At 37.8% G+C, this 24955-nt stretch overlaps 2 protein-coding genes across 7 annotated transcripts; one reads left to right on the plus strand and one right to left on the minus strand.

Annotated features, from left to right (window-relative positions):
* The first annotated feature begins 21 nt into the window (after positions 1-21).
* spaca9 (sperm acrosome associated 9) lies at positions 22-4592 on the plus strand. Its single transcript, XM_079872242.1, has 5 exons — positions 22-90; positions 326-488; positions 1474-1676; positions 1897-2220; positions 4544-4592. The coding sequence occupies exons 2-4, from the start codon at positions 345-347 to the stop codon at positions 2180-2182; spliced, it is 633 nt and encodes a 210-aa protein (XP_079728368.1). The 5' UTR covers positions 22-90; positions 326-344; the 3' UTR covers positions 2183-2220; positions 4544-4592.
* Position 4593: 1 nt separating this feature from the next.
* tsc1a (TSC complex subunit 1a) lies at positions 4594-24487 on the minus strand. 6 transcript variants are annotated; one of them, XM_079872233.1, is made up of 23 exons: positions 24362-24470; positions 23785-23869; positions 21469-21666; positions 21108-21211; positions 20816-20968; positions 18434-18578; positions 18148-18299; positions 17975-18048; positions 17734-17894; positions 16068-16180; positions 13712-13874; positions 13495-13607; positions 13336-13393; positions 13164-13247; positions 12570-13053; positions 12409-12479; positions 10646-10818; positions 10098-10280; positions 9823-9933; positions 9553-9675; positions 9107-9294; positions 7020-7184; positions 4594-6860 (listed from the first exon to the last, which is right to left on the minus strand). In XM_079872233.1, exons 3-23 carry the CDS (start codon positions 21575-21577, stop codon positions 6365-6367), a joined length of 3423 nt encoding a protein of 1140 aa, XP_079728359.1. In that variant the 5' UTR covers positions 21578-21666; positions 23785-23869; positions 24362-24470; the 3' UTR covers positions 4594-6364. The 6 variants fall into 6 exon arrangements, with proteins under 6 accessions (XP_079728359.1, XP_079728362.1, XP_079728358.1 ...); XM_079872236.1 differs by lacking the exon at positions 23785-23869 and having other exon boundaries at positions 12436-12479; positions 24362-24487; XM_079872232.1 differs by lacking the exon at positions 23785-23869 and having other exon boundaries at positions 24362-24483.
* Positions 24488-24955: the final 468 nt, after the last annotated feature.

Genomic DNA, 24955 nt, shown 5'->3' on the forward strand with positions numbered 1-24955 from the left:
ACTCTTGTTACTAAGCAGCGCAAATTCAATGCAACAGAAACACTTCTAATGATACTAGACCTCTACAGTACGCAGTACGCAGTAATACAGGTAAGTTCTAGTACATGGGAATTGTGTCATTTATTATGATGAATACCATTTCTGTTTATATTCCATTAAAATCGCTATTTTTTCCATATTGAGTAAAATACCATTTTCTCAAGTCCAAACATCTCAGTTTTCAAGCTGTAGTCTCTAACTTTACACAGTTTTGTGCTAACAACAATCTACCTCTAAACAGTACTGTTCTTATGCACTCTAACTTTACTGTATCCATTTTAAACAGGTTTAGCACTTCAACTGAGATGGCTGACGTCAGGGAGCAGTTACTTTCCATTGAGGAGAAGTTTAAACGTTTCAAACAACAGCAATTTATATTTATAACAGCTCTCGAGAGGTCGAGAGAGCACGCCAGGGACAAAACTGAGCCTGTCTCCACCGTCGCACAGGTTATGATGCATTCATAGTTTCCTTTTTTTTATTGAAGAAAATAACAAAACAATACAATTACAATACAAAATTTCAAATGCTTGGGGGAGGTTTAAGTTAAGCAATATTATAAGAATACTTTAAAGAGTGTAAGTTACATGCTTGTAAAATTTGAATAGCTTTTTTTCCTTCGAGGGCAGTATTGACTCAATATAATGGTTTCAATAATATAAAACATGTTTACATTTATGTATGGGAAATTTAGCTATTAAAATAAAAAATAAAGTTGGATCATATTTGGAGTTTTCAATAATACCTAAAAGAACATCTTTCCACTGTAATGTAAAATTTTCATCAACATTTCCAATTATACATGTTGCAAAAAACAAACAAAAAAGACACAAGGGCAGTGCCAAAAATAAATTAACCTAAGTTAATTAGGCTACACTTTACAGTGTATGATGAAAAAATAGTATTACTTCAAATAGTATTATTAGCAATAATTACACTACTGTTCAAAAGATTGGGGTCGGTAGACTCTGTAAGACTTTATGTTTTGAAAAGAAATCTCTTACACTGGCCTTGTGTATTCCAGCCTTGTTTAGGCTGCATTCATTCGTAACATTATTTGGTGCTCAAGAAACATTTCCTTTTATCATTCATGTTGGAAGTTACACAGTTATGCTGTTTAATATTTTTTGGGTGGAAACCGTGGCACATTTTTTTCAGGATTCTCTGATGAATAGAAAGTTAAAAAGAACAGCATTTATTTGAATTAGATTTTTTAAAAGTCTTTACTCTCACTTTTGATCAATTTAATGCATCCTTGCTGAATAGATTTATTCATTTAAAAAATGACCCCAAACTTTTGAATGGTAGGGTATGTGTAATTATAATCAGTTCCTCACATAATATTAAATATTTTTTATCATTTGTACTCAATACATATATAGTTACAGCATAATGTGAAGTTTGACCTAATCATTAAATGATGTTCCTCTGTAGGTCCAAAGGTACATGACTCACCACTGCAGCAATTCCACAGACAGACGCATCTTTTTGCTTTTTTTGGAAATTATTGCTGATCTTGGAGGTGTTTTAAAACATCTCGAGTCCTCACTGTCTGGCCAAAACACTTCCTGTGAGAGCCTGGATACTTGCTGGGAGCTCCTCGGCCCCAACAGCAACATCAGCCAGCTAAGGGCACAGTTAAGTGACAGAAAAATTACACCATTTACAACAATTAAATTGCTATCTTAATTATTAAAGTTTCAAATTTAGATGCAGGATAAGGATGCTTCTTTTTCTTTTCATTGATTGAAATCACATGGTAACATGATGCTCAAGAGTCATTTTAACACGAAGAATAGCCACAATGCAACACCATTCATTACTACTTTTTTTTCTTATTTTATTTTTTATTCACAGCTACCCACACAATGATATCAATCGGCTGAGCTGTGATGAAGCAAGGAATTTCTATGGTGGGATTGTTAGCGTGATTCCACTGGCTCTAGACTTCCTCACCACCTACAGTAAAGGTGTTCAACATCTCACTCCAACAGCTACAGAAACATCTCAACCAACAGTGGCAAAGAATGTGGGGATGGTTGATAAAGACGCCAGTGAGAACCTGAGGAGATATAAAAAAGGCACAGGAGGCTGGCATGCTGGAAAACCAGCTTGGAAGCCACCAGGAAATTCAAAGAGATAAATAATACTTTTTCAATACTTGCACACGTTTTCACAAAAGTATTATTAGGGCCCGAGCACCGATGGTGAGAGGACCCTATTGTTTTTGCTCCGTTTATTATTATTCTTCTTCTCCAAAGTGAATCGCTTTTTAGAGGGCCTAAACATGCTCGAAAACTCATGAAACTTTGCACACGCTTCAGAAGTGGTGAAAATTTACGTGTGATATGGTTTTCAGAATTGTGGGGGGCAAATTCGGTAAATTATTGCCCCCACATTTTGCCCCGGCTCCTGGTTTCACGTACAGGTATGAAATTTGGTACATACATGTAATGACCCAATACCTACAGAAAAGTCTCTTGGAGCATAGCCCTAAACACAACAGGAAGTGAGCTATTTTGAACTTCCTCCTGGATTTTGGGCATTTTTCGTAATTTCCTGATGTTGTACTTTAACGAACTCCTCCTACAGATTTGATCTGATACTCTTCAAATTTGGTGAGTGTAATCTTAAGGCCTTTGTGACGTTAAATTGCGAAGATCTAGAGTTTTCGTCGAAGGGTGTGCCCTCGGCGGCCTGACAAACATCTATCTATAAATTACAGGAACGTCTGTCTGTCTGTCTGTCTGTGTGTGTGTGTGTCTGTTCCTCGCATATCTCTCGAACCGTTAGTCCGATTGATTTCAAACTCAACAGGTGTCTTGCCACGGGCACGAGTAAGTGCAGTGCCAAGTTTGACATTGTTTGGATGAGAAATGCAAAAGATATCGTTAAATATATCATTTTTAGAAGGTTGTGGTTTAAAAATAAACATTCTGACATTAGAGAGTTGTATCGGTCAAAGAAGCCCCAAGAAGGCTGTGGTTTAAAAATAAACATTCTGACATAAACACTCAGTCAGCTACACTGTTTACTTCTGAATATTATAGTTTGGTTCCCGAACGTGATAAATCCATCTATCTATAAATTACAGAAACGTCCGTCTGTCTGTCTGTGTGTTATTCGCATATCTCTCGAATGTGAGATAACCACTAAATGTGTGAAAACCACTATTTTCTGTTTCAAACTTTCACATAGCATCTTTAGGTTATAACAACATTGAAAATCAAAATCTGGATTTGAATTTTTTAAGATTTATTATAAAAACGGATTATTTTTTCCCAAAAATGCAATAAATTCATGACTTTTTTTTTTTTTTTTAAATGCTATTAATCCATTGAATCAATATAAAGTTATTTTTGATCATATTGCCATCGCAAGAAATATCTCCTGAACTTTTTTGACGGCGATCAGCTCACAAAAACTGATTTTGCACGGGCACTTTGCACTGCTCCCTGAATCGAGGTGCTTATTCATTTGTGGATGTAAACTGAATCTGTAAGTCAGCTATGCTGTTAGTGTTTACTTCTGAATATTATATTTCATTCTGGTGCGCTTAACGTTGTCGCTACTGTGTAATAGTAGCCTATGCTATTCACCAACTAAACATATCCTATTCAATGCGTTCACAGTCTCTTTCACGGGCATCATTTGTAGTTGCCTATTCACAAACTGTTTGCTCAAGCATAGCGTTTTCTCGGAGTTCACTGTGTGCTTTTTACCATGCACAAATAAAAATGTCACTGAACTTTTGCTGTGTAATTGTAACAATGAGCACACACCAAACCAACAATTACTAAAAACACACACAAAAACTGATTTTGCACGGGCATTTTTTGCACTAGTTCACCCAATTTCGGCCTTTTGGTGATATATGCATGATCAGATAAGTTCAATATTAATGTTGCTTGCAGTTCTGATGTTGCTAGGCAACCACAGACAGCCTGCAGTAACTCAGGCATACAATTTTCAATCTGCCACAAACTTCACATGTTTGATAAGAGTCCTGTCCTGAACACATGCCAATGCTCATTATGATTATAGCAATAGCACCACCTGCTGGTAGCAGGAAGTGTGGCAAATACAAAACGTGCTCGAAAAATCATGAAACTTTGCACACGCTTCAGAAGTGGTGACAATTTACGTGTGATGTGGTTTTAAAAATTGGGTGGGGCAAAATGGCTTACTTATTGCCCCTACATTTTGCCCCGGCTCGACGTTTCACGTACAGGTATGAAATTTGGTACACACATGTAAAGACCCAATACCTACAAAAAAGTCTCTTGGAGCATAGCCCTAAACACAACAGGAAGTCAGTTATTTTGAACTTCCTGTCAGATTTTGGGCAGTTTTTGCCATTTCCTGATGTTGTACTTTAACAAACTCCTCCTACAGTTTTGATCTGATCCTCTTCAAATTTGGTGAGTGTAATCTTAAGGCCTTTCCTAAAGGTGCCGGGTGGCGGTGGCAGGGGTGCGAGGGCCCTTTTCATCGCTGCTTGCAGCTTTAATATACAATTATAATTTTAAAATAGATGACTATGACAAAAAAATATGCAAAACATATATTTTATTTTTTGTTGATCATAGCAAGTTGAACACAAATCTGTTTTCTCAAATTCAAAATAGAGTCCCTGGTTACCCGTTACACCCATCACCGTCTGATTGTACCATTGGTTCAGATAACTTTTGACAAACGACTTCAGGTGACGGACAGGTTTCCTACTTTTTTTTTTTTTTTAAGTAAGGCATTTTGTGAAACAACAAAATGTTTGAGAGGGCTTTTGGTATAAAAACAACGTAAAGTCAGTGTGACAGGGAAACAAAGCACAAGCTGTAAGATCACACTCATGGTGAACTGTGATAACAGTTTGAAAAGAAAGAAAAACAGCAGTGATTTCCATAGATTTCAATTCTCACTGTAAACTCTCAGAGCCATTTCCCCAGCTGGCAGGCCAAAGCCAGCATTTTACTTTCTTTGCAACAACACTTCACATATTCCATTTATATCTCGCACTGAACACAAAGCCCTGGGGCAAGTTTTTTTAGAAAGAGACGAGTATATTGCTCTGCTAGGGTTCAGCAATCTTAAGAGGGCCTGAATTAAAAAAGAAGTGCTTTTGCTTCAGCCAGCTGCAGCCTATTATATGAAGCCTTTTTGTTGCAGATGGGGTCTGACCTGCGTAAAACAGAAATGAAAGAAAATAATAGAGGGACATAAGCCTTCTGGCTTACAGCGAGCAGCTTCCTTTCAGAGTTTAGTGTGTCGAAGTATTGCAGTGGCCGTGTTTTGTACGCTATATTAACACAAGAACATTCACCCGTCAGACATATCTTAGACCACAAAGATATTTTCATTTCTCAATAGGTCTCAACTGGACATATGCACCTACAGCAGCCTGGCCTGTGTTCTATAAGGCTCTGACGGTCCTGCAAAGCAGCAATCTAAATCGGTTTCTTTTTCCCATCATCACTCATACCTTTGAGCTGGCATGAAGTATTAGCTAAGTATTGCACTGGTGACTGGGCGCTACAATCCCAGTGGAGAACATTAATGCATAAAAATAAAATCTATTACTAGAAATACAACACAAGACTTGCTTATTCTCTATAGGCGAAGTGCACAAAGCACTGCTATGGCATATACACACGACTTGCCTCAGCAATGAAATGTGATTTCTCATTCTACCTCACCTACGCCACATAGCTTTTTAGTTTTTCACATTTTTATCAGACTGATCGATTGTTTTTGTTTGTTTTTTCAGAGGCATGATCTATTTACAGTGCTTCGTTTGCAGTGATCAAACTCTGTATTGTGCAATTTCTGAGTCACATCAGTGGAAATTAACGATGTTCATCTCACAGTGACTCAAAGGGGCATTTTGCGTGGACAAATTGAAGAGGATTGGAAACTGAACGGTACTATTACAAGAGCAAATACAGTGATTAAGTCAATACATTTGCTGGAAAGTACAGTAAAGAGGCCCAAATAACATCCAGCCACCACTAAATATAAATCACCACGGTCGCTTACTGAATGCCAATTATAAAAAACAAAACAAAAATGTACTGAATTACAATGAATTCATATTAGGAGATAAGTGAACCATTTTTTTTTTTTTTGAAGACAAGATGTTCTCTTGCCACTGTGGTAACTATATGGCAACTGCCAAGCGACAACCTTTTTTTGGCCATTTCATAATACAAGAGCTTTTAAAATGAACTAAAACATTGCAAACCACTCTAACAAAAAGAGCGTTGCGTTCTAATACTGGGTCCAAAATTATCCTCTTCTAACTGCGGACAATCATGTCAGCAGTGTACAATCAATGCTCATGGAGGGTCTCGTTGTAGTCCATGATCCGCAAATCCTGCTGCCTCCGCCGCTGAATATTATACGATCGAGGTCTGTCCATGGGCTGCAGGTCAGCCTGGTCAGTAGCCCCTTCAAGCTCTATGCTCTCTGTGGGGTCTGTGATTGGCTGAACCTTGAGATCCTTGGAAAGGCAGGTGAGGGCAGCCGGCTCGCCATCATAGTGGCTCTCGCTCTTATTGCGAAACATCTCTCTGGCTCTCTTACCCAAAAAGCTTCCGGTACTGGGGTAAGAGCCAACTGCCAGCGGGGAGTCACAGGGGAGGGCAGGAAATGAACGGGTAAGGGCGGAAAGATCTTCTTCCTGGCTGCCATTATTGAGTGTCGTGGGTGTTTGTGGAGGCCCGTCAGATATTTCACCATTGATGCACATGTGCGTGCCTTCCTCTTTTTTCATTGGGTCAGCTGATAGAGATGTAGCAGATGGGCCTGTACTGTTTCCATTTGGCCTGAAACACAAATGAAAATATAATTCTTCTACAAAATTCCACAACCCATCATCTTTCTGTCTTGAAAAGTCTAAAACACATTACAGAACACATTGTTTGCATTTGTAAATCAGTACGTGGAGGAAAAACATCAGTGCATGACAATAATATGGACCACACCTCTGGTTGGTGGGACTGCTGGGCTCAGAAGTGGGCTTTGCTGGTGCTTTAGTATTCAGGTTGTTGAGCTCTATCTGGCTATAGAGCTCAAGCAGCTCAGATTGTAATGCCTGAGTGATGTGCTTCTGGGCCAAATATCTGTTTTCTGAAGCCTGCAGCTGGTCCCTACAGAAAAACAAAAACAAAAAAACAATGCAGACAAGGATTAAATTAGTAAATTTTACATTAAGAATTGGTTGAAGAGATGAACAGAACCTCATGATCAATAAAGCAAAAAGATCTATCAACAACTACTCATTAGCAAACATTACAGGTTCATGCGCTGATGAAAAGCTAATAATTTAAATCATAAAAATTTGTAAATAAATAAAACTAAAATACATTTTAAATATATATTATTTACTTACATGTCATGTGACCATTAATAAAGATCAGAAAACTGTGAACATGTGATTGTGTTGTTAAAGTGCCCCTATTATGCTATTTTAAAGGTTCCTAAGTTTGTTTTGGAGGTCTCCAACAACAGGTTTACATGCATCAAAGGTCAAAAAACCCTTTCATTTTCTCATAATATAAATTTTTCAATGACTCTCAAACGACTCATCTGATGATTCAGTCTCACTAAATACCACCTTTCCGCGAGCCTATTCTGCTCTGATTGGTCAGAAAGCCCAGTCTGTTGTGATTGGTCAACCGCTTACATAGCGTGTCGGAAACAAAACGGCCATTACCATAACTGAACTTCAGCTCCGGAGGCTTCCTACAGCTTAACGACTGTACACACTGTAAATACATTATTCTTACAGACATTACATTACCATTTTATAAACCTTACATTAACAATGGCGTCGATTTTAACCTATCAATCCGAGCTCGAGTCTGATGATGAAACATTGGAAGAACTAGTCATTCAATCCAAACCTCCATCGCAAGAATGACTTGAGCAGGACATTTCTCAGTGATACGCAACTCAGTTTGACGTACATTATGAGATGTTGCAACTGTAATTCCTCACCATCAGCATTAACAAGTATGTCCATCTAATTTATTGCGGTGCACATTACAGCGCATACATCAGCCGAGCACTAACGTGAATGACTGTTTGTAAAACAAATCTACTTTATCATTAATCAAAGTAGTAAGAACAACAGACATTTAATAGACAACTTTAGGTAATAGTGGGCCCACAGCTGTTTAGCAGAAGTGTTTTGGTGAGACAGTAATGACAAGAGTTAGCAGGTTAGCCGGAGACCTACACAATATAAAACACAAAACTATGTATTTTGAACATCCGGTAGAAAATATATACATAAATAATTAATCATACTTACAGGTTGTGATTCTGAGGAGTAACTTGGTCCAAATAAAGTGGATACTGTCCAATCTTTGATGGATAAGCATTTTGTAAATCCTATTTAGACCTCACAGAGATTTAAAAAAAAGCAATTGTCAAAAGGTTATACTGCTGTTGTATTACTGTGGTAATTGTAACCACTGACCCTTCACATCCTCATCCTTTGGAAGTGTTTGCAAAGTGAATTTGCTTTTGCAGAGCAGAAAACTGCGTTTTCTTAACATGTACACAACATGAACCAGATGTTGTTCGTGGACAGACAATGAAGACCATAGGTGGGCATTGTGCAAATGTTTTACCATGTTACGTATGCAGGTCACGGAAGTGAGACTAGAATTCCTGACGGCTTGTTTACACGGTAAGGAGTCGATTATTTATTTTGGGAGACAATAACTATTTATCGTGCACTTTTTGACTATTACTTTGCAGACCGTTTACATTCACAGACAGCTATATTACACACTGCATGAAAGTGAATATTTGAAAAAGCATAATAGGGGCACTTAAAATGATTGAAATACTAACTTTAAATCTCATGGGGGACTTTAAGTAAATATTTTAGGTTATAGGGGTTCGGCTGATAAAAAGTTTGGGGATCCCTGTGATAATATAATACACTATATTATATTATAAAATATATATAATACCATGTGTTTGGGCATAGAAATATGATTCAGATTCAATAGGATTCTCAATAAGATTCAGGACTACGAAAGCAGGGATAACCACATACGTGGCTTGGCTTTTGACATTCTCCAGCAGTTTCTTTTGTTCTCGGATGACTTGCTCTTTCTTGGTGAGTTGGGTCTCCAGGTCTGTGATGCGCTGTTGGGCGGCATCAAGTCTTTGACTCTGCTGGAGAGAGCTTTGCCTCAAACGCTCAACCTCACGCAGTGAAGATGCCTGCAGCATATTCAGCTCCTAAAAGTCACAAAAAGATCAAGTCTGAGTTGATCTGAGCAGACCAAAGTCATTTTCAAGTTCAATGGTTTAAAGCTCTTATGATTGGGTGCTAATGTCTTGATATCAATGGAACAATTGACCACATTAGCCACTATTTCATGGATTGCTGTATAACTTTCTTTCTGGTTTAAAAAAAAAAAAAAAAGCAAAATAGAGATCTGCTGAGTTTAAGCAATGATGTGATTTAAGTCATCAGAAGTTAATAATCATGACTACCTTGCTAGCCTCAGGCCCCAAGCGTTCAATTTCCTCTGCACATAACTTGTTGGCTTCACCCAAAAGCAGCAGCTGCTTGTTCAGGAAAGCCATCTGCTGCTCCATGTTTTCACTATTGTTTAGCTGATGTTGATCAGGAACACAAATCAAAATTAAACCAACCAAATCAATAAATATGGGCTTTTAAAATTTGCTTTTAAAAATTGAAATATTCTTCCACTGTAATGGATAGTGTTTATATCCAGTATTTTTGTCACAAACATGTCTAACCTTGATGGACAGCTGGGTGAGCATGTGTCCCATATTACACACTTTGTTATTGGCTTTCTGCAACCCTGCTTCCATTTCTCCAACCTTCTTCTGATTCTCCTGCAAATCACTCTGTAAATGATACCAGATAAAACAATTAGCCTTTAACACAGATGTCACACATTATTTTCTACATTCCAGCAACAAAATGGCAAACATGGACAATTATTGTTGCTGTATTATGAGTGAATAAGAGTAACCATGCAATTATTCATGTCCTATAACCCTATGATCACCTTTAGCTCCTGCATCTTTGAGTAGTAGTCATTCCGCTCTTTCTGTAGCTGCTGGATTTGAGTCTGCAATTGGTTCACAAGAGCCTCCCTGTCTTCCTGCACCCGTCTGGAGCGCCGCTGCTCCTCCTGCAGGCTTACCTGCACAGTCTTGATCTCAACTTCCTGAAGTTTGAGTTGTGTTTTCTGCAACAGATACACACACAAAAAACACCACCACTGGAAAATCACTGATTTTAACAGAAAAAATTCTAAGTAACAACCTGCAAAAAACAACAACTTCATAGCATCTGTGCATCACCGTCCTCATTAACTTTTGAGGGGTTTTATCATGGTAATGTCACTAGTTATGCCAAGATCTGAACACTCTCACATTTTCTGCACTGATTATAGAGAAACATTTACATAATTTATCCGAATAGATTAGGTAAAATGTGATAAATGGAGCTAAAAGTATTATTTAATTAGTATGCAAATTAATGACTGAGGCTTTTGAATTTTATGCAGAATTTTGCACAGGCCTGGGTAATACTTCCAGTTTCATGTATTACCATAGAGTTGTTTTGCTCTTCCAGTGCAGTAGTGTTGACGATACGGCCAAACAGACGGCGATTACGAAGCGCGTGTTGCTCTCTCTTATGTCTCTCATACAGCAGCTGGTTATGCAGCAATAGCAGCTGACTGCGCAACATCCCCAGCTCATCTGATGCTGCAGACACAGGACCTGTAAAAATACATTGCACTCGGTTAAAAAACAACATAAAAAGTGCATTAGGGCTGCATATAACAAACTGACATTTCAATATTTTGATTTTCTACGATGTATACTGCAATACAAACAAAAAGCAATATACACAGCATATATATATATATAAGTGCTGCACGATTAATCATATCGTAATCGCGATGTCAAGCCTATGCAATTATATGATGCAAAATGCTGCGATTTTATGAAATAAATAAATGCATGTGTGGACATGACAACCCATTCTCTCTGAGAGCTGTTTGCCCATTTTCTACACAGCTAACAAAAAGAAGACCAGTCAGTTTCAGTTTAGGCAGTGGCACGTGTGGCGCTCATCCTCACGTCATGACTTTTTCCGGTGTGCAGCACGGAGAACGCAGACGGACACTGAACTGGTGGCCAGAAAAAAATCTACCTCTGCTCAGTGTTGGTTATCTTATAGCCAAAATATTGCCATATAACAGAGAGAGTAGGGCTGCCAAATCTCACTCATTCAGCGTGAGATTCACGCAATTGACAATTTTCACACGCTCTCACGCCACACACCCATTTTCTCACGCAGAGAAAAATCGCGAAGCAAAGAGGACACAGACAAGACAGAGCAGGTTACTTTTGATATGAAACAAATCATCAGCTCTCAGATTCTGTCAATTTTATTACAAGATTTAAACAATAGCATTTTGGGGCCTGTAAATGTGACGTGACAGATCGTGGTCGTGAACCGAACCTCTCTTACTCTATACCAGTTAATAGTAAATAAACACGAATGAACAATAGGTGTGTTGAAAGATACAATACAACTTACTGAAATGTTTATGCCTCATACGTAATATCGATCAATCAGTGTTTTTCAACAAAGGCTGTGTCACATGACGTTACATTTACCTCAGGAAAGCCATTTGATAGCACGTTAGGTGGCTAGACAAATTATATATAGAGAGGAGTATTTTGCTAAATATGTGCACTATATTAATTATTTATTATATTTTTACTTATATCATTAAAATATTATAACGTTGTTATTATAGCCTAGTAAAAACCAAATTAAGTTATTTTTAACCTTTAATAATAATACCAGCTGACAGGGCTCTCTGTATGTTTACAGCATTAGGTGAGATTTTTTTTTTTCTTGAGAAAAATTAACATGCATCTACTGTACCTAATATTTATCCAAATGAATCGATACTGAATCAAAATTGGAATCAAATCACAAAATCAAGCAATAATATATATATATATATATATATATATATATATATATATATATATATATATATATATATATATATATATATATATATACACACAGTATATCACATTTTTTATTTTAATATATCATGCAGCTCTACTAAGAATCTACAGGAATTCAGATTATAGCTGAACAGGACCACCACAAAGCTGTTTCTAAGTATTTGATAGTGAACTACATAGAAGACAGTAGAAGAATGAAAAAAAAGTTTTTAAAGGAAAGTGGCAGGAAAACAAACACAAACGGTTGTAGGAGAAAAGTTGGAGGACACAATCGTCTTGAGCACGGAGAGCCTATAAATTAGTAAAATTTCTAAATACCTTTTCCTTTATTGCTATGCTGTTTACCTCCAGAGTGTGGGTCTGCTGATTGGCTTGGAGAGGACAGGGTTCTGTGAGAGAGCAAACGGACACCGTTCCGTCACATTTCCTCTAAAACGCTTTCACTGATCATATTAGAAGTCAGAAGAACAGAAGCATACCTCTTCAGCACTTTCTCATGAGTGTCATGACCCTGCTGAATAATACGGTCCAATACCTCCAGAGGGGAGGTGGCAGAAAGATCCTCCCCCTCCAGCTCCTCTCGGTCCTCCTTTTCTCCTTCAGCCCTTTGAAAGGCCTCTGCGGTCTTCCTCTCCAAAAACAAAGATGCCACCTTAGGCAGGGCAAGGTCGAAGAGCGGCTCATAAGGCATGGATTCCTTCGTCAGATCAGACAGAGAGACTTTACTGCTCTTCCCGTTCTCGATTGGGGTGAAAGCGGGCCAGTGGGACCAGGAAGGTTGCTGCTCTCCACCTTTGGCAGAGCATTCAACCCTGTCTGGTGTGGACACTAAATTCTGCTCATGGCTGGGGTGAGATGAGAGAAGTGTGTCCAAGGAGCCGGAAAAAGAGCAATCCAGGCCTGGAGTCATTCCGAAGTCCAGTTTCCTGTGGGTCAGACTCAAAATCTCCTCATTGATGGTGTCTAGAAAGAAAATGTTAGAGATGTTGATGAGAGCAGAGCTCATTGAAAAACAAGGGATGATTGAAAACACTTGAAAAGCTGATTGTTATGCATGATGTCACCACCCTCACCATCCTCTCTCTCCCCGTCTGTCCTTTTGACAATGTCAGAGAGCTGTGCCAATGACGCTGGTGTCTTGGCATCAACTACACCTCCTAAAAGTTGGCAAAAGCAAAGCATATTAATATGTGTGTCACTTACTCAGTGAAATGATTCTCTATAAATCTCAGCAAATATTCTCACCGTTGTTATTAATACTTCTGGGTGTTAATTTTTTCAGCTCTTTGCCCGTCTGAATCACCTGAGCAGTTTTAGACAGTAAAGCATTTTCATGAAAACATGAACACTTGAGTTTAATGAGTTTAATAAGTAACAAAGCAAATGCTTTATACGTCAATGTACCTTAGCCTGAGTACTGCTGGTATTTTGGGCAGGTTGCCCTATGTCCTCTGAAAGTGATGGGAGAGGAGATGACCCTGAAGGCGTGGAGGGAGATGGGGCCCATTTTCCATCCCCTGTTAAAAAAATAAAATTAAAATAAAAATAAAACCTGAAGCCATCCGAGAGACCAAACAAACAATAAGAACCATTCTGCTTTATAGATATGCATTTGGCTGACCTGGAGTGCTGGGGTTCCGTCCTGAGAGGTGGGAGGCACTATGTGAGATGTCAGAAACTGTGGTGGGGGACATTCCTCTAGAGCTGGGAGGGGTGGTCATCCCACACATTGAGGAAGGGCTCCACATCTCCTCCTTCGTCCCTGAGGAGTTCATCTCATCATTCTGTTGATGGACCAAACATAGTACACTCATGCAGTAACGGATCATATAAGTGCAAATCTATTTTTAGAGGCTTGTTTTGACTTTGGATAACTATTTACTAGGGGTAAGCAATATACCGTTCTGTCAAAATGCCCTCCTTGCTGAGTATTTACATAAAAACAGTCAGCTATGTCTTAAGTGAACAAAGTAAGTTGAGAAAGAAATTGGATGTACATCAATTCATATCATATGCAGATCAAATTGGATGTACTATATCAGTATATCTAATCTGTGCATTAGGTCTTAAAGTGACAGCAGCCTGATATACTTGTCTGTGTCCTTAATTTTAATCAAACAACAAAAGAAAAAGAGAAAAATCACTCACTGCTCTTGACTGAATAACTTTAGAAGCTTTAATAAGAATCAGCAAACAGTATATCTAATTCATACAGTGAAGACAATGCAGAGTTTTATTTTTACATTTCACCATTTAATTTCTGCATTATTTCTTACTTCTGTGAAACAGCCGAGATCTACCTGAATAATTTAAAGGTGCAATAAGCGATTTCTGAAAAACGCTGTTGAAAGTGGATTGGACTGAGCACCGCAACAAACTTTAAGCCAATCAGCAGTAGGGGGTGTATACACTCATGATGGGGGAAGAGAGAGTGAGCAAGAGGGAGATTTGAAGAAAGACTGTCGAAAGAGAGATGGCTGAGAGTCATTACAAAAGAGAAAATGCTAGAGCAGAGTAGGGGTGTGCGATATCACGATTTTGATCGTGGACGATTAAAATGTCTCCACTATCTGCTTTAGAAGAAATATCGAAGTATCGTGCAACAGTGCATTATATCAGTTCAGTTCTGGCGCCTCCATCTCAACATATGGTACAACGCGACGTACATTCACATCACATGTTAACGCAGAGGTACGGGACACTGCAATTCACAAAAGTTTATTATTTGCATGTGCTATAAAGCCTTGCCGGTTAAGCATTTCATTCACATACTGATGCGCTGTTCTAACATGTGCTTTTTTATGAACGCGTACACCCGAAGCGCACAGGCACTAAAAACCTGTCAAAAAGCCCCTGAACTAAGGTTTCTTTAGAGTATTATTGTGCAAAAACTGTCAAACACACAAGGTTTACATAAACACAATTGGTTATGTCTAAAGTAAAAGCAAACATTTGAGAGAAAATCTGGTGTGTCACATGCATGTATATTAGGCGCGGCGTGTGCAGCTCTTAAAGTGACAGAAGCCTAATAGTAAACATGCTGCCATTTGTGATACAAGGGATAGTTCACCCAAAAATGAAAATTCTGTCATTATTTACTCACTCAAATGTTGTTCTAAACCTGTCTTAATTTCTTTCTTGTGCTGAACACAAAAGAAGATATTTTGAAGAATGTGGGTAATCAAACAGTTGCTGGTCTCCACTGACTTACATGGGAGGAATAAATATACTATGGAAGTCACTGAGGACCAGCAACTGTTTGGTTACCCACATTCTTCAAAATAACTTTTATTTTCAACAGAAGAAAGAAACTTATGCGGCTTTAAAACAACTTGAAAGAGTAAATGATGACAATTTTAATTTTAGGGGGGAACTATCCCTTTAATGTCAATAAAACAACAAAACACAAAGCGAAAATCACTCACTGCTCTGAGAACTTTAATAGTAGCTTTAATAAGAATCAATGTATAATTATACAGTGAGGTCTACGTAGTGTTTTATTTTCATATTTGTTCATTTAATTACTTTCTTCAATGTTACTGTTAAATACACTTACTGTAACTGAAAAAATAAAGCACTGATTATGTGTATCTTTGTCATTATTTTCTTTGTTATTAAAAAAATAAGAACATAAGAAGATAAGATTTTTATCTTCACCACTTTGGCCTAAACGTCTGTCATTTGTTACCTAAGGCTTTGTTTTTAAAATAGGGACATTAGTTTGCAAAATAGTAAAACCAACATGAAAAAGAATCGTGATAAAATCGTGAATTTCCTGAAAAAGATTGTGATATGACATTTTTGCCATATCGCCCACCCCTGGAATATCACTGGGAAAAAAAGGATTATGATCAGAAAAGAGCTGTAGGTAATATAAGAAATTGGTCATATTGTCCAACCCTACTATGTACAGAATCGTTTCCACACCATAGTAAAATTTTTATACATTATTGGATCAATAATTGGAAAATGCTTACTTGATGGTTGGAGGCCTGTGCGCTGGAACCTGAGTCTTGGGTTACAGTGAGATAAGGTAGTGACAGAGAAAGAGACTGATGAACAGCAGCCATTGGTGTGACAGATGTGATTTCTGTTAGGAGAAAAGTAGGTAAGATTCACAATCAGTATTCTCACAGGAAAAATGTGAAGATTGTATTAACTATTAAATACATAAAAAAAAAGTCATTGTAAGAAAAAGTTTTAATCATATTTATATGTAAAACTTTGAAGTTGATCTCCTTTAGAGATGAAGAGTTGGTAATAAAATAATTTATATTATTGTTGTTTAGTTGATGTATTTATTTATTTATTTATTTACTTACACACACACAGATGGTCTAAAACATTATGGCCACTCACAGGTGAAGTGAAAAATGTTGATCTCCTAACAAGGTCACATGACAAGGTCTGGCTTAATTAGATGGTAAGCGAACAATCAGTTCTCGTAGTCAACATGTTGGATGCAGGAGAAATGGGCAGGAGGAATAAAGATCTGAGCATCTTCGACAAGGGCCAAATTGTTATGGCCAGACAAATGGGTCAGAGTATCTCTGAAACGGCAAGGCATGTCGGTGGCTCCTGGTCACCAGTGGTGAGAACATAACGAAAGTGGTCCAAGGAGGGACAAACCACAAACCGGCGACAGGATGTTGGGCATCCAAGACTCATTGATGCAAGTGGGCAACCAAGGTCTACTGTGGCACAAGTCACAGAAATGTTTTAAATGATGGTTATGGGAGGAATGTCACAACACAGTGCAAGCGTATAAGGCTGCGTAGCCACAGATCGGTCAGTGTGCCCATGATGACCCTTGTCCACTGTCAGGGGTCATCAGGGGTAACCTACAACTGGACCATTGAGCAGTGGAAGAAAGTAGCCTGGTTCTATCAGTCCCATCTTTTTTTTTCATTATATGGACAGCTGTGTACGTGGGGAAGTGATGGCACCAGGATGCACTGTGGGACAACGACAAGCCGGTGGAGGGAGTGTGATGCTCCGGGCAATGTTCTGCTGGAAACCCTGGGTCCAGCCATTCATGTAAATTTGACAACTCCCACTTACCTAAAGGTTGCAAACTAGGTACACCCCTTCATGACAATAGTGTTCACTGGTGGAGTGGCCTCTTTCCGCAGCATAATGCACCCTTTCACACTGCACACATTGTTCAGGAATGGTTTGAGGAACATGGTGAAGCGTTCAAGGTGTTGCCCTGGCCTCCAAATTCCCCAGATCTCAATCTGACTGAGCATTTGTGGGATGTGCTGGACCAACAAATCCAATCCACTCCACCTCGCAACTTACAGGACTTGAAGGATCTGCTGGTAATGTCTTGGTGCCAGATACCACAGGACACCTTCAGGTCCAGTAGAATCCATGGTTCGGTGGGTCTACTGTTTTGATGGCACACGGTGCACCAACAGCATATTAGGCAGGTGGTCATAATGTTTTGTCTCATAGGTGTATGTATTTGTTTTGATAATTATATTTGTTGATCTTTATTTGTGTTGAGGGCCTGTGTGCGGAAAAGCCTTTTTTTAAATACAATTTCCAATTTTCCATTAGTAAGATTTACAGGAAAGAACAAAACAGGACATCACTGAATTAATAACAGAAAAGTTCACAGCACATTATATGTCATTTTACCATGGATACTGAGCTCTGAGGATGATCGGCTATTGTCTACAGGGCGCCGTGGTATGTGATCTGACAGAGAGGAGTATCCCTCTTCAGATGATGCCTCCTTAGAATCCAGCGAAATTTTGGCACATTCAATCACAATATCATGTGGCTCAAATCTCTTCCATCTACAGAAAATTAAAAACAGTGAAGTATGAACATTCACATTATAATCTAACAAAAAATCATATTATTTAATTTTACATACCTAATTGGATCAACCTCGTAGTCTTTGGTTCCAGTGATGAGCTCAGGATGTATCCGTACATGCTCCAACATGGGCTGACATAAAAACAGAAGGAAATTATAGAACGGTTATGGGAATAGTAAAAATAATTGTGTGTAATTTTAAGTGACAATTCTTAAAAATTGTGAGCTTACCTTCACCACTTCCTCAAATGTGTCAACATTTTCTTTCATACTATAGTGGGCACGTAAATATGAAACAAAGTTACAAGGATACATCCCATATAAACGATGAAAAAGTGAGTACACGCTGGCATGTAGATGGACTGCAAACACACCATGAGCACCTACAGGACACATCCATAGAAAGAGTACCTTTACACCAAGTTATGTTTCTACCATCTAAACATAACACTTCAAAGATCTATAGCTAAAAGAATTACAAAAGACACATTTGTTTGCAATGTTTATGCCAGAGTACCTGGGTGACGTTGGTTCCATGCAGCAAGCCGTCCAAAGATATCAAAGTACTCGCACAGAAGTTGTTTGTTGGTTTGAGGAATCATGGGTAGTAAAGTGATCAACACCAGCACACCAGTTATGAGAATTACTACATCTGAGTCAGTCTGGAAGTAGAAAATTAAAAAAAAAAATTTAACCACTACCATTTAAAAGTATGGCCTCAAGATTTTTATTTATTTTATTTTGCAGTAAAGACTAGGGCTGGGTATTGACACAAATGTCACAATTCGAATCGATTTTGATTCACAAGCTTGCAATTCGATTCCGATTCGATTTGATTCAATATTGATTATTTTGGATATCAGGTACAATACATGGCAAATTTTCTCAAGGAAAACAAATCTCTTAACTAATCTGTAAACTATGGGAGTCAGTTGTAGCCTACTAGGCTTCATTAGCCTACTATTATTGAAGGTAAAAATTAACTGATTTGTATACAAACACTTAAAGGGTTACTTCAGGATTTAGCATTAAGCTTTGTATTAGTAGAAGACCTGTAGTATTTTCGAATTACCATGCTTTCCACCCTCATATCCCCCTGAGACAAGAGATTTATGTATTTTTTGTCTGGAAAAAATCCTCCGATGACGCAAAAATCGTCATTTTGCGTCATCGGAGGATTTTCTGTCCAGAGGCTAAAGACTACAGCCAGTAGATGGCGTTGTTCCGCATGTTTTCAGCCCGCCCATACAGGGTGGGATCTCACTCAGAATGTACACAGTGTCAGCCGTCTTTCTTTGGAAGCTAAGCTAGCAGGCTCTTGTTCTGTGGAGAAAGCTGAATAGTAGGAGAAAGCTGAGTAAGTAACCATCCTCTTTTTCCCGGACTTGTCCGGCGGGCGAGATCGTTCAAAATGTCCGGGATTCAGCTTTTGCTTTCTGCGGTCGCCATTCATTGTTTACATGCACACATTTCAATCTAACTGAATTCATTCCGATTGGTGAATCTGAATGTAGTGTTTACATGAACGCTAAACAAGTGATCGGTTGATGTGCGTTTTACCATTGCTAAGAAAAATTCCCGCTCCTCCGTGAGAGATGCGAGACCCGGCGCGTCTCAGTAATCACGCCACCGGCCTCGCGCTGTTCTCCCGCGGCCGTCAGCCTCGTCCTGCTCGCCACAGTAAACATGATGAATGGCGACTGTAGAACGCAAAAGCCGAATCCCGGACATTTTGGACGATCTCTAAATCCCTCGCAAACTCATCACGTAGGCTAGCTTTGTTGTTTTCATCTGCGCACTCTTACCGGTAGGCGTGGCCTCCTAAGGCAGCGAAGCAAGTGCATTCTGGGAGTTGTTGTCTTTCATCCACATAAGACAAAAATACATTTTCTGGCTTTTCTCAGTCTAGAAAGCTCCAAATTCAAAAATTTCTTCACATTTCTTCTACTTAAATGACCTATTTTAAATACACATTCATCTTCCCAGAGGTGAAGTATCCCTTTAAATTACACTTTTATTTATTTTTATAATAATAAAGTTATATGAAATATAAATATTTAAATGGTGGCTGTCATAAAAGCTGCGTCAGAGCGATCTCACGCCACAGTGCCAAAACGTTATTTATGTTTTTGAATTTCGTAAGAAAATGGACGTAATTTGAAATCTGAGACTGTGTTTCATATGAATAGTAACAAAGCACAAAGATTATTGCGATTTATTGGATGGGATGCACGCTACAATATTCCATTCATTCATCCACTGAAAACAGGATGACTAGCCTAAACGATTCTTGGGATTTAAGAATCGATATCGGATTCGTAAAAATGAGAATCGATTAAAATCGAGAAATCTATATTTTTTTACCCAGCCCTGGTGAAGACTATTTGTAACATTAATGTTACAAAATATTTTTATTTCAAATAAATGCTGTTCTTTTGAACTTTCTATTTATCAAAGAATCCTGAAAAAAATATTGCGGTTTCCACAAAATATTAAGCAGCACAACTGTTTTCAACTGATAATAAGAAGCACTAAATCAGCATATTAGAATGATTTCTGAAGGACCATGTGACTGAAGACTGGAATCACAGGAAAAGTTACATTAAAGCAAAATAGAAAACTTTTTTACTGGTCAAATAACTGCAGCCTTAGTGAGCATAGGATACTTCTTAAACTTTTAAATTGTAGTGTATGTAGACATACATACATATATACACATATATATATTCATTTAGAAAACAAAAGAACAACATAAAGGTGAATAAAGAACAATCTTCCTCTTTGGGTGAAATATCCCTTCAAGTCATTTTCTACTGTTGTATTCCATTCCTCAAATATCTCAGGTCAGAACAACCCATTTGTAACCCCCATTACATCTGACTGGCCTTTAGTTTGGTACCTTGAGGCATTTGAGCAGTGAGGCAAGAAGAGGGAAGCGTGCGATCTTGTGGATCCATGGTGGCTGCTTGCGAACAACATGGCCAAGGAGAGTGATAGTGGACAGACGGCAGCTCTGCTTGCCCATGCATTCATTCATCTTATCTAAAAGATACTACAGAGAAAAGAATCCAGATAAGGCTGTTATTCATATATCGCTGATATTCTGTAATCCATGATGACATCAAACAGTATTCATCAATGTGTATACTGTATACAGAGGACAAATGAAGATGGTGGCTATTTTCCCTCACCTTATCATGGGGCTCCCGGACAGAAGACAGGATGTCCAAAACTTGAGATGAGCTTGTATCCAGGAAATAGTCCACGAGGCTATTCAGCAACATGGTCCCTTTTTCTACAGATCAAATTGTTAACAAAAAAAAAAAAAAATATATATATATATATATATATATATATATATATATATATATATATATATATATATATATATGTATATATATATGTGTGTGTGTATGTATGTATCCACTGATACGGACAACTAATTACAAACATATAAAGTAGTGAAATTCAAGTTGAACAGGTGTAGTGATACAATTTTCTCAATTTGACCAATGTACTCGAGTAATGACGTAAGCTCAAGACAAGACTAACCTGCGCTAAGTGATTCCTGTAGCAGGTTTTTGACCTGCTCCAGCTCGTGCAGGTCAGTGGACCCCAGAAGAGGGACAAGGTCAAACACATTTGGCTGGTCTTTGGCCATAGCTGTGCAGGACAGTGGGCAGGACTGATGCCTTTGTCACAGCATAAACCGATGCCCTGTTGTGTCAGCATGGGGTGTCTATGCATGAACTAGAGACAAAAAATGGCAAAACAAAGACAATAATTTGTATGACGACAAACTTGCTACTAAATCTACATGTATGTATACATATACTGTACATACACACATAATACATGCATGTGTGTTCAAAGGTTTGGGATTGGTGAGATTTTTTATGCTGTAGAAATAAGACTTATGCTCAGCAAGACTGTATTTATTTGTTCAAAAATACAGTAAAAACTGTAATATTGTGAAATATTTTTACAATTTAAAATAGCTGTTTTCTATGTGAATATATTGTAAAATGTAATTTATTCCTGTGATGGCAAAGCTGAATTTTCAGCATCATTACTCCAGTCTTCAGTGTTACATAATCCTTCAGAAATCATTCTAATATGATGATTTGCAGATCAAGAAACATTTCTGATTATTATTAATATTTGAAAACATCATTTTTTTGTGGAATATATGATACATTTTATTTTCAGGATTCTTTGATGAATAGAAAGTTCAAAAGAACAACATTAGTTTGAAACAGAAATCTTTATTCTAACTTTTAATCAATTTAATGCATCCTCGCTGAATAGAAATATGAATTTCTTTCAACAACAAAAAAAAAAAGATTGACCCCAAACCTTTGAACAGTAGTGTACATTATCGTTCAAAGGTTTGGAGTCTATTTAAAAATTAAACCTGCAAAATGGTTTACACTGTTAAAACAGTTTACACAAAAATATTAAATCAGCACAGCTGTTTTTTAACATTGTTAATAATCAGAAATGCTTCTTGAGCAGCAAATCAGCATATTAGAATGATTTCTGAAGGATCATGTAATACTGAAGACTGGAGTAATGATGCTGAAAATTCAGCTTTGATCACAGGAATAAATTATATTTTACAATATATTCACATAGAAAACAGCTATTTTAAATTATAAACATATTTCATATTATTGTTTTTACTGTAGTTTTGATCAAATAACTAGTCTTGCTGAGTATTAGAAATCTGACAGATCCCAAACTTTTGAATGGTATTGTATATACACATGCACAGGAGTTGGACAAAATAATGTGAACACTGGGGAAATACACAATATTGCTTTACTAAGGTGTATACCAAAATGTGCCTTTAATACAGCTTCCAAACTTATTAAAATAGATCAATACAACTTTTGAATAGTCTCCAGTTGAATGTCGTCTATCAGAACATCTGCCAGTTGCTTCAGAGAGGATAAACGAGGGAATCTGCTTCACACTCTTCTCTCCAAAACTGCCCATAGTAGTTCAAAAATCAGGTCAATCAGGTTCAAAAGTCAGGTGATTAAGCTGACCAGGGCAGATAAAGATCATCTTGGCACTCCAACTGTCGAGGTTTTATGATCATAACACCATCTTTTTCACATTAGCAGTGGTGTCTGAGATTACATTTTTAGCAATTGCAGCTCTTTCATTTATGTTGACTTTGCTAAGTTTTCTGTGGTCAGTTTTTGTGGAATCATGGTCTTCAGGGTGAATATTGAGGTTTGCGGTCACTTTGCTGCAGTTGTTCTGTGTTGTTTGGACACAATCCTTCTTAGTGTTCGACTGTCCCTTTTATTTACTTTCGGTTTTTGCCCTCTATTCTTCTTTGCTGATAAAGTCTTGCCATGCTTTGTGTACACATCTATAATCATGATGACGGTTGTTCTACACAACTAAGCGGTTAAGGTTACAAATACTCTTTGCCCATTTCACACACAGTTTGTACTAAACACTGCTGAAAACCACTTATATTGCACTGATATACAAATTAGAGAATATAAACAACAAAAGGATAAATAAAAGATAATCGCAGTGTTTATTTTTTACTGTATCTTACACAAATGATATTAACCCCCATGATAATGGGTGTTCACATTATTTTGTCCAACGCCTGTACATGCATACTGTACACAATCTTTTTAAAATGTCTGGGGTTAGTAGTACGATTCTTTGAAGTACCACCACGTAAATACCATAGTACATGAACATGGTATTCACTCAGCACCCTGGTGTAACGATCTAAGACCATCACAAAACAGTAGCCTAGTATTTTGTGAGTGTGTAATCTCAACAACCCACTCGTCCATGATGCCCAAAAATGCTGTCTAGGTAACTTAGTCAGCTTACTAAGTGTTGAGACGCAGCCATTATGAAAATCAACTGTAGTCAGATTCTCCAGCGAAGAAAGTTGAGCTGCGAGTGTCCATAAAGACTGAATACAAAATAAAGGAAATTAGACTTTTGACTTCACGAATACTAAACCTAATATTAATCTAAGACATTTAACTGTTACCCTCAGTCTTACAGTAAGTGTTAATCTCAACGAGTAAAGCAAAGTAGCTATTGAAAACGCCATGTAGGCTACTAACGTTACGTGACAGCAGCGCATTCATCACTGCTGGCAAGCGAGGGCTTTAACTCTACCTCACGTCTATGACAGCTTTCACCATTTATTTTTACTAAAACCTGACTTACTCTAAGACAAATGTGACACATTAAACATATACCAGGCGACTCAAAAACAATGTATTACCGTACAGAGAGCGAACTTCAAACAGTCGCCATCTTGAACGCCTCACGACCTTTTACACTACAGAGCTGTTTGCGCAGATGAAAAACTTAAGATCTGTGACGATGCCAGTGTAAGTGCAATCCAGTGGTGAGGGTTAAAGGGTTTATGTTTAATTATAGAAAGGATACTGACCGACTCTTCTGTCTCGCTGTCACAAGATCACGGCATGAGTAACAGAAAGGTGTGAAGTGCTGCTGTGCAATATGAGAGCTAGCTAAGCATGTAGCGGCTTCAGAGTGACAGAAGCTCACAGCGCATGCGCGGGGATTTAAAGGACAAACATGTTTATTTGCAAAAGAGCCAGCGTACTGAGTATTAAAATATATCCTATAACTAAAAATACTGTCAGATAGTAGTTTGCAGTTCATGATATTAAAACGTATTTCATCATATAGTGCATATGACAGTGAACATGGCAAAAAAAAAAATATATATATATATATTATTACAACTATTATTATTTAACAACAATTATTAATAATAATAATAATAATAAACAACTTTGTTTAAGAGTTTGGCTTGTTGTCTTGCAGTGTGCAAACAGTTACTGCCACTGATAATAAATGATAACAGAAAAAGCAGAATGTTGTTTCTCGTGCAAACAAATCTTATAATGACCTGCTGTAAGGACTATTATACTCCGCTGGGTGTTCCCATACACTATTTGCAATGTGTGCTCAGATTTTCATTCTCTGGTTTCGTAGATGAAAGCAAAGAAAATGTCCC

Source organism: Squalius cephalus (assembly GCF_949319135.1).
Source record: "Squalius cephalus genome assembly, chromosome: 5".
Taxonomy (NCBI): domain Eukaryota; kingdom Metazoa; phylum Chordata; class Actinopteri; order Cypriniformes; family Leuciscidae; genus Squalius; species Squalius cephalus.

What these genes read in the sequence shown, in the direction of transcription:
- tsc1a (XM_079872232.1), bottom strand. Translation starts at nt 21,577, where the DNA reads ATGGCCAAAGACCAGCCAAATGTGTTTGACCTTGTCCCTCTTCTGGGG. An exon ending in AGACGGGGAGAGAGAGGATG is followed by an intron (nt 13,054 to 13,163) that starts GTGAGGGTGGTG and finishes TTTTCTTTCTAG; the next exon opens with ACACCATCAATGAGGAGATT. An exon ending in CAAAGATGCAGGAGCTAAAG is followed by an intron (nt 9,934 to 10,097) that starts GTGATCATAGGG and finishes TATCATTTACAG; the next exon opens with AGTGATTTGCAGGAGAATCA.
- spaca9 (XM_079872242.1), top strand. Translation starts at nt 345, where the DNA reads ATGGCTGACGTCAGGGAGCAGTTACTTTCCATTGAGGAGAAGTTTAAA. An exon ending in CTGTCTCCACCGTCGCACAG is followed by an intron (nt 489 to 1,473) that starts GTTATGATGCAT and finishes GTTCCTCTGTAG; the next exon opens with GTCCAAAGGTACATGACTCA. An exon ending in ATCAGCCAGCTAAGGGCACA is followed by an intron (nt 1,677 to 1,896) that starts GTTAAGTGACAG and finishes TTTTATTCACAG; the next exon opens with CTACCCACACAATGATATCA.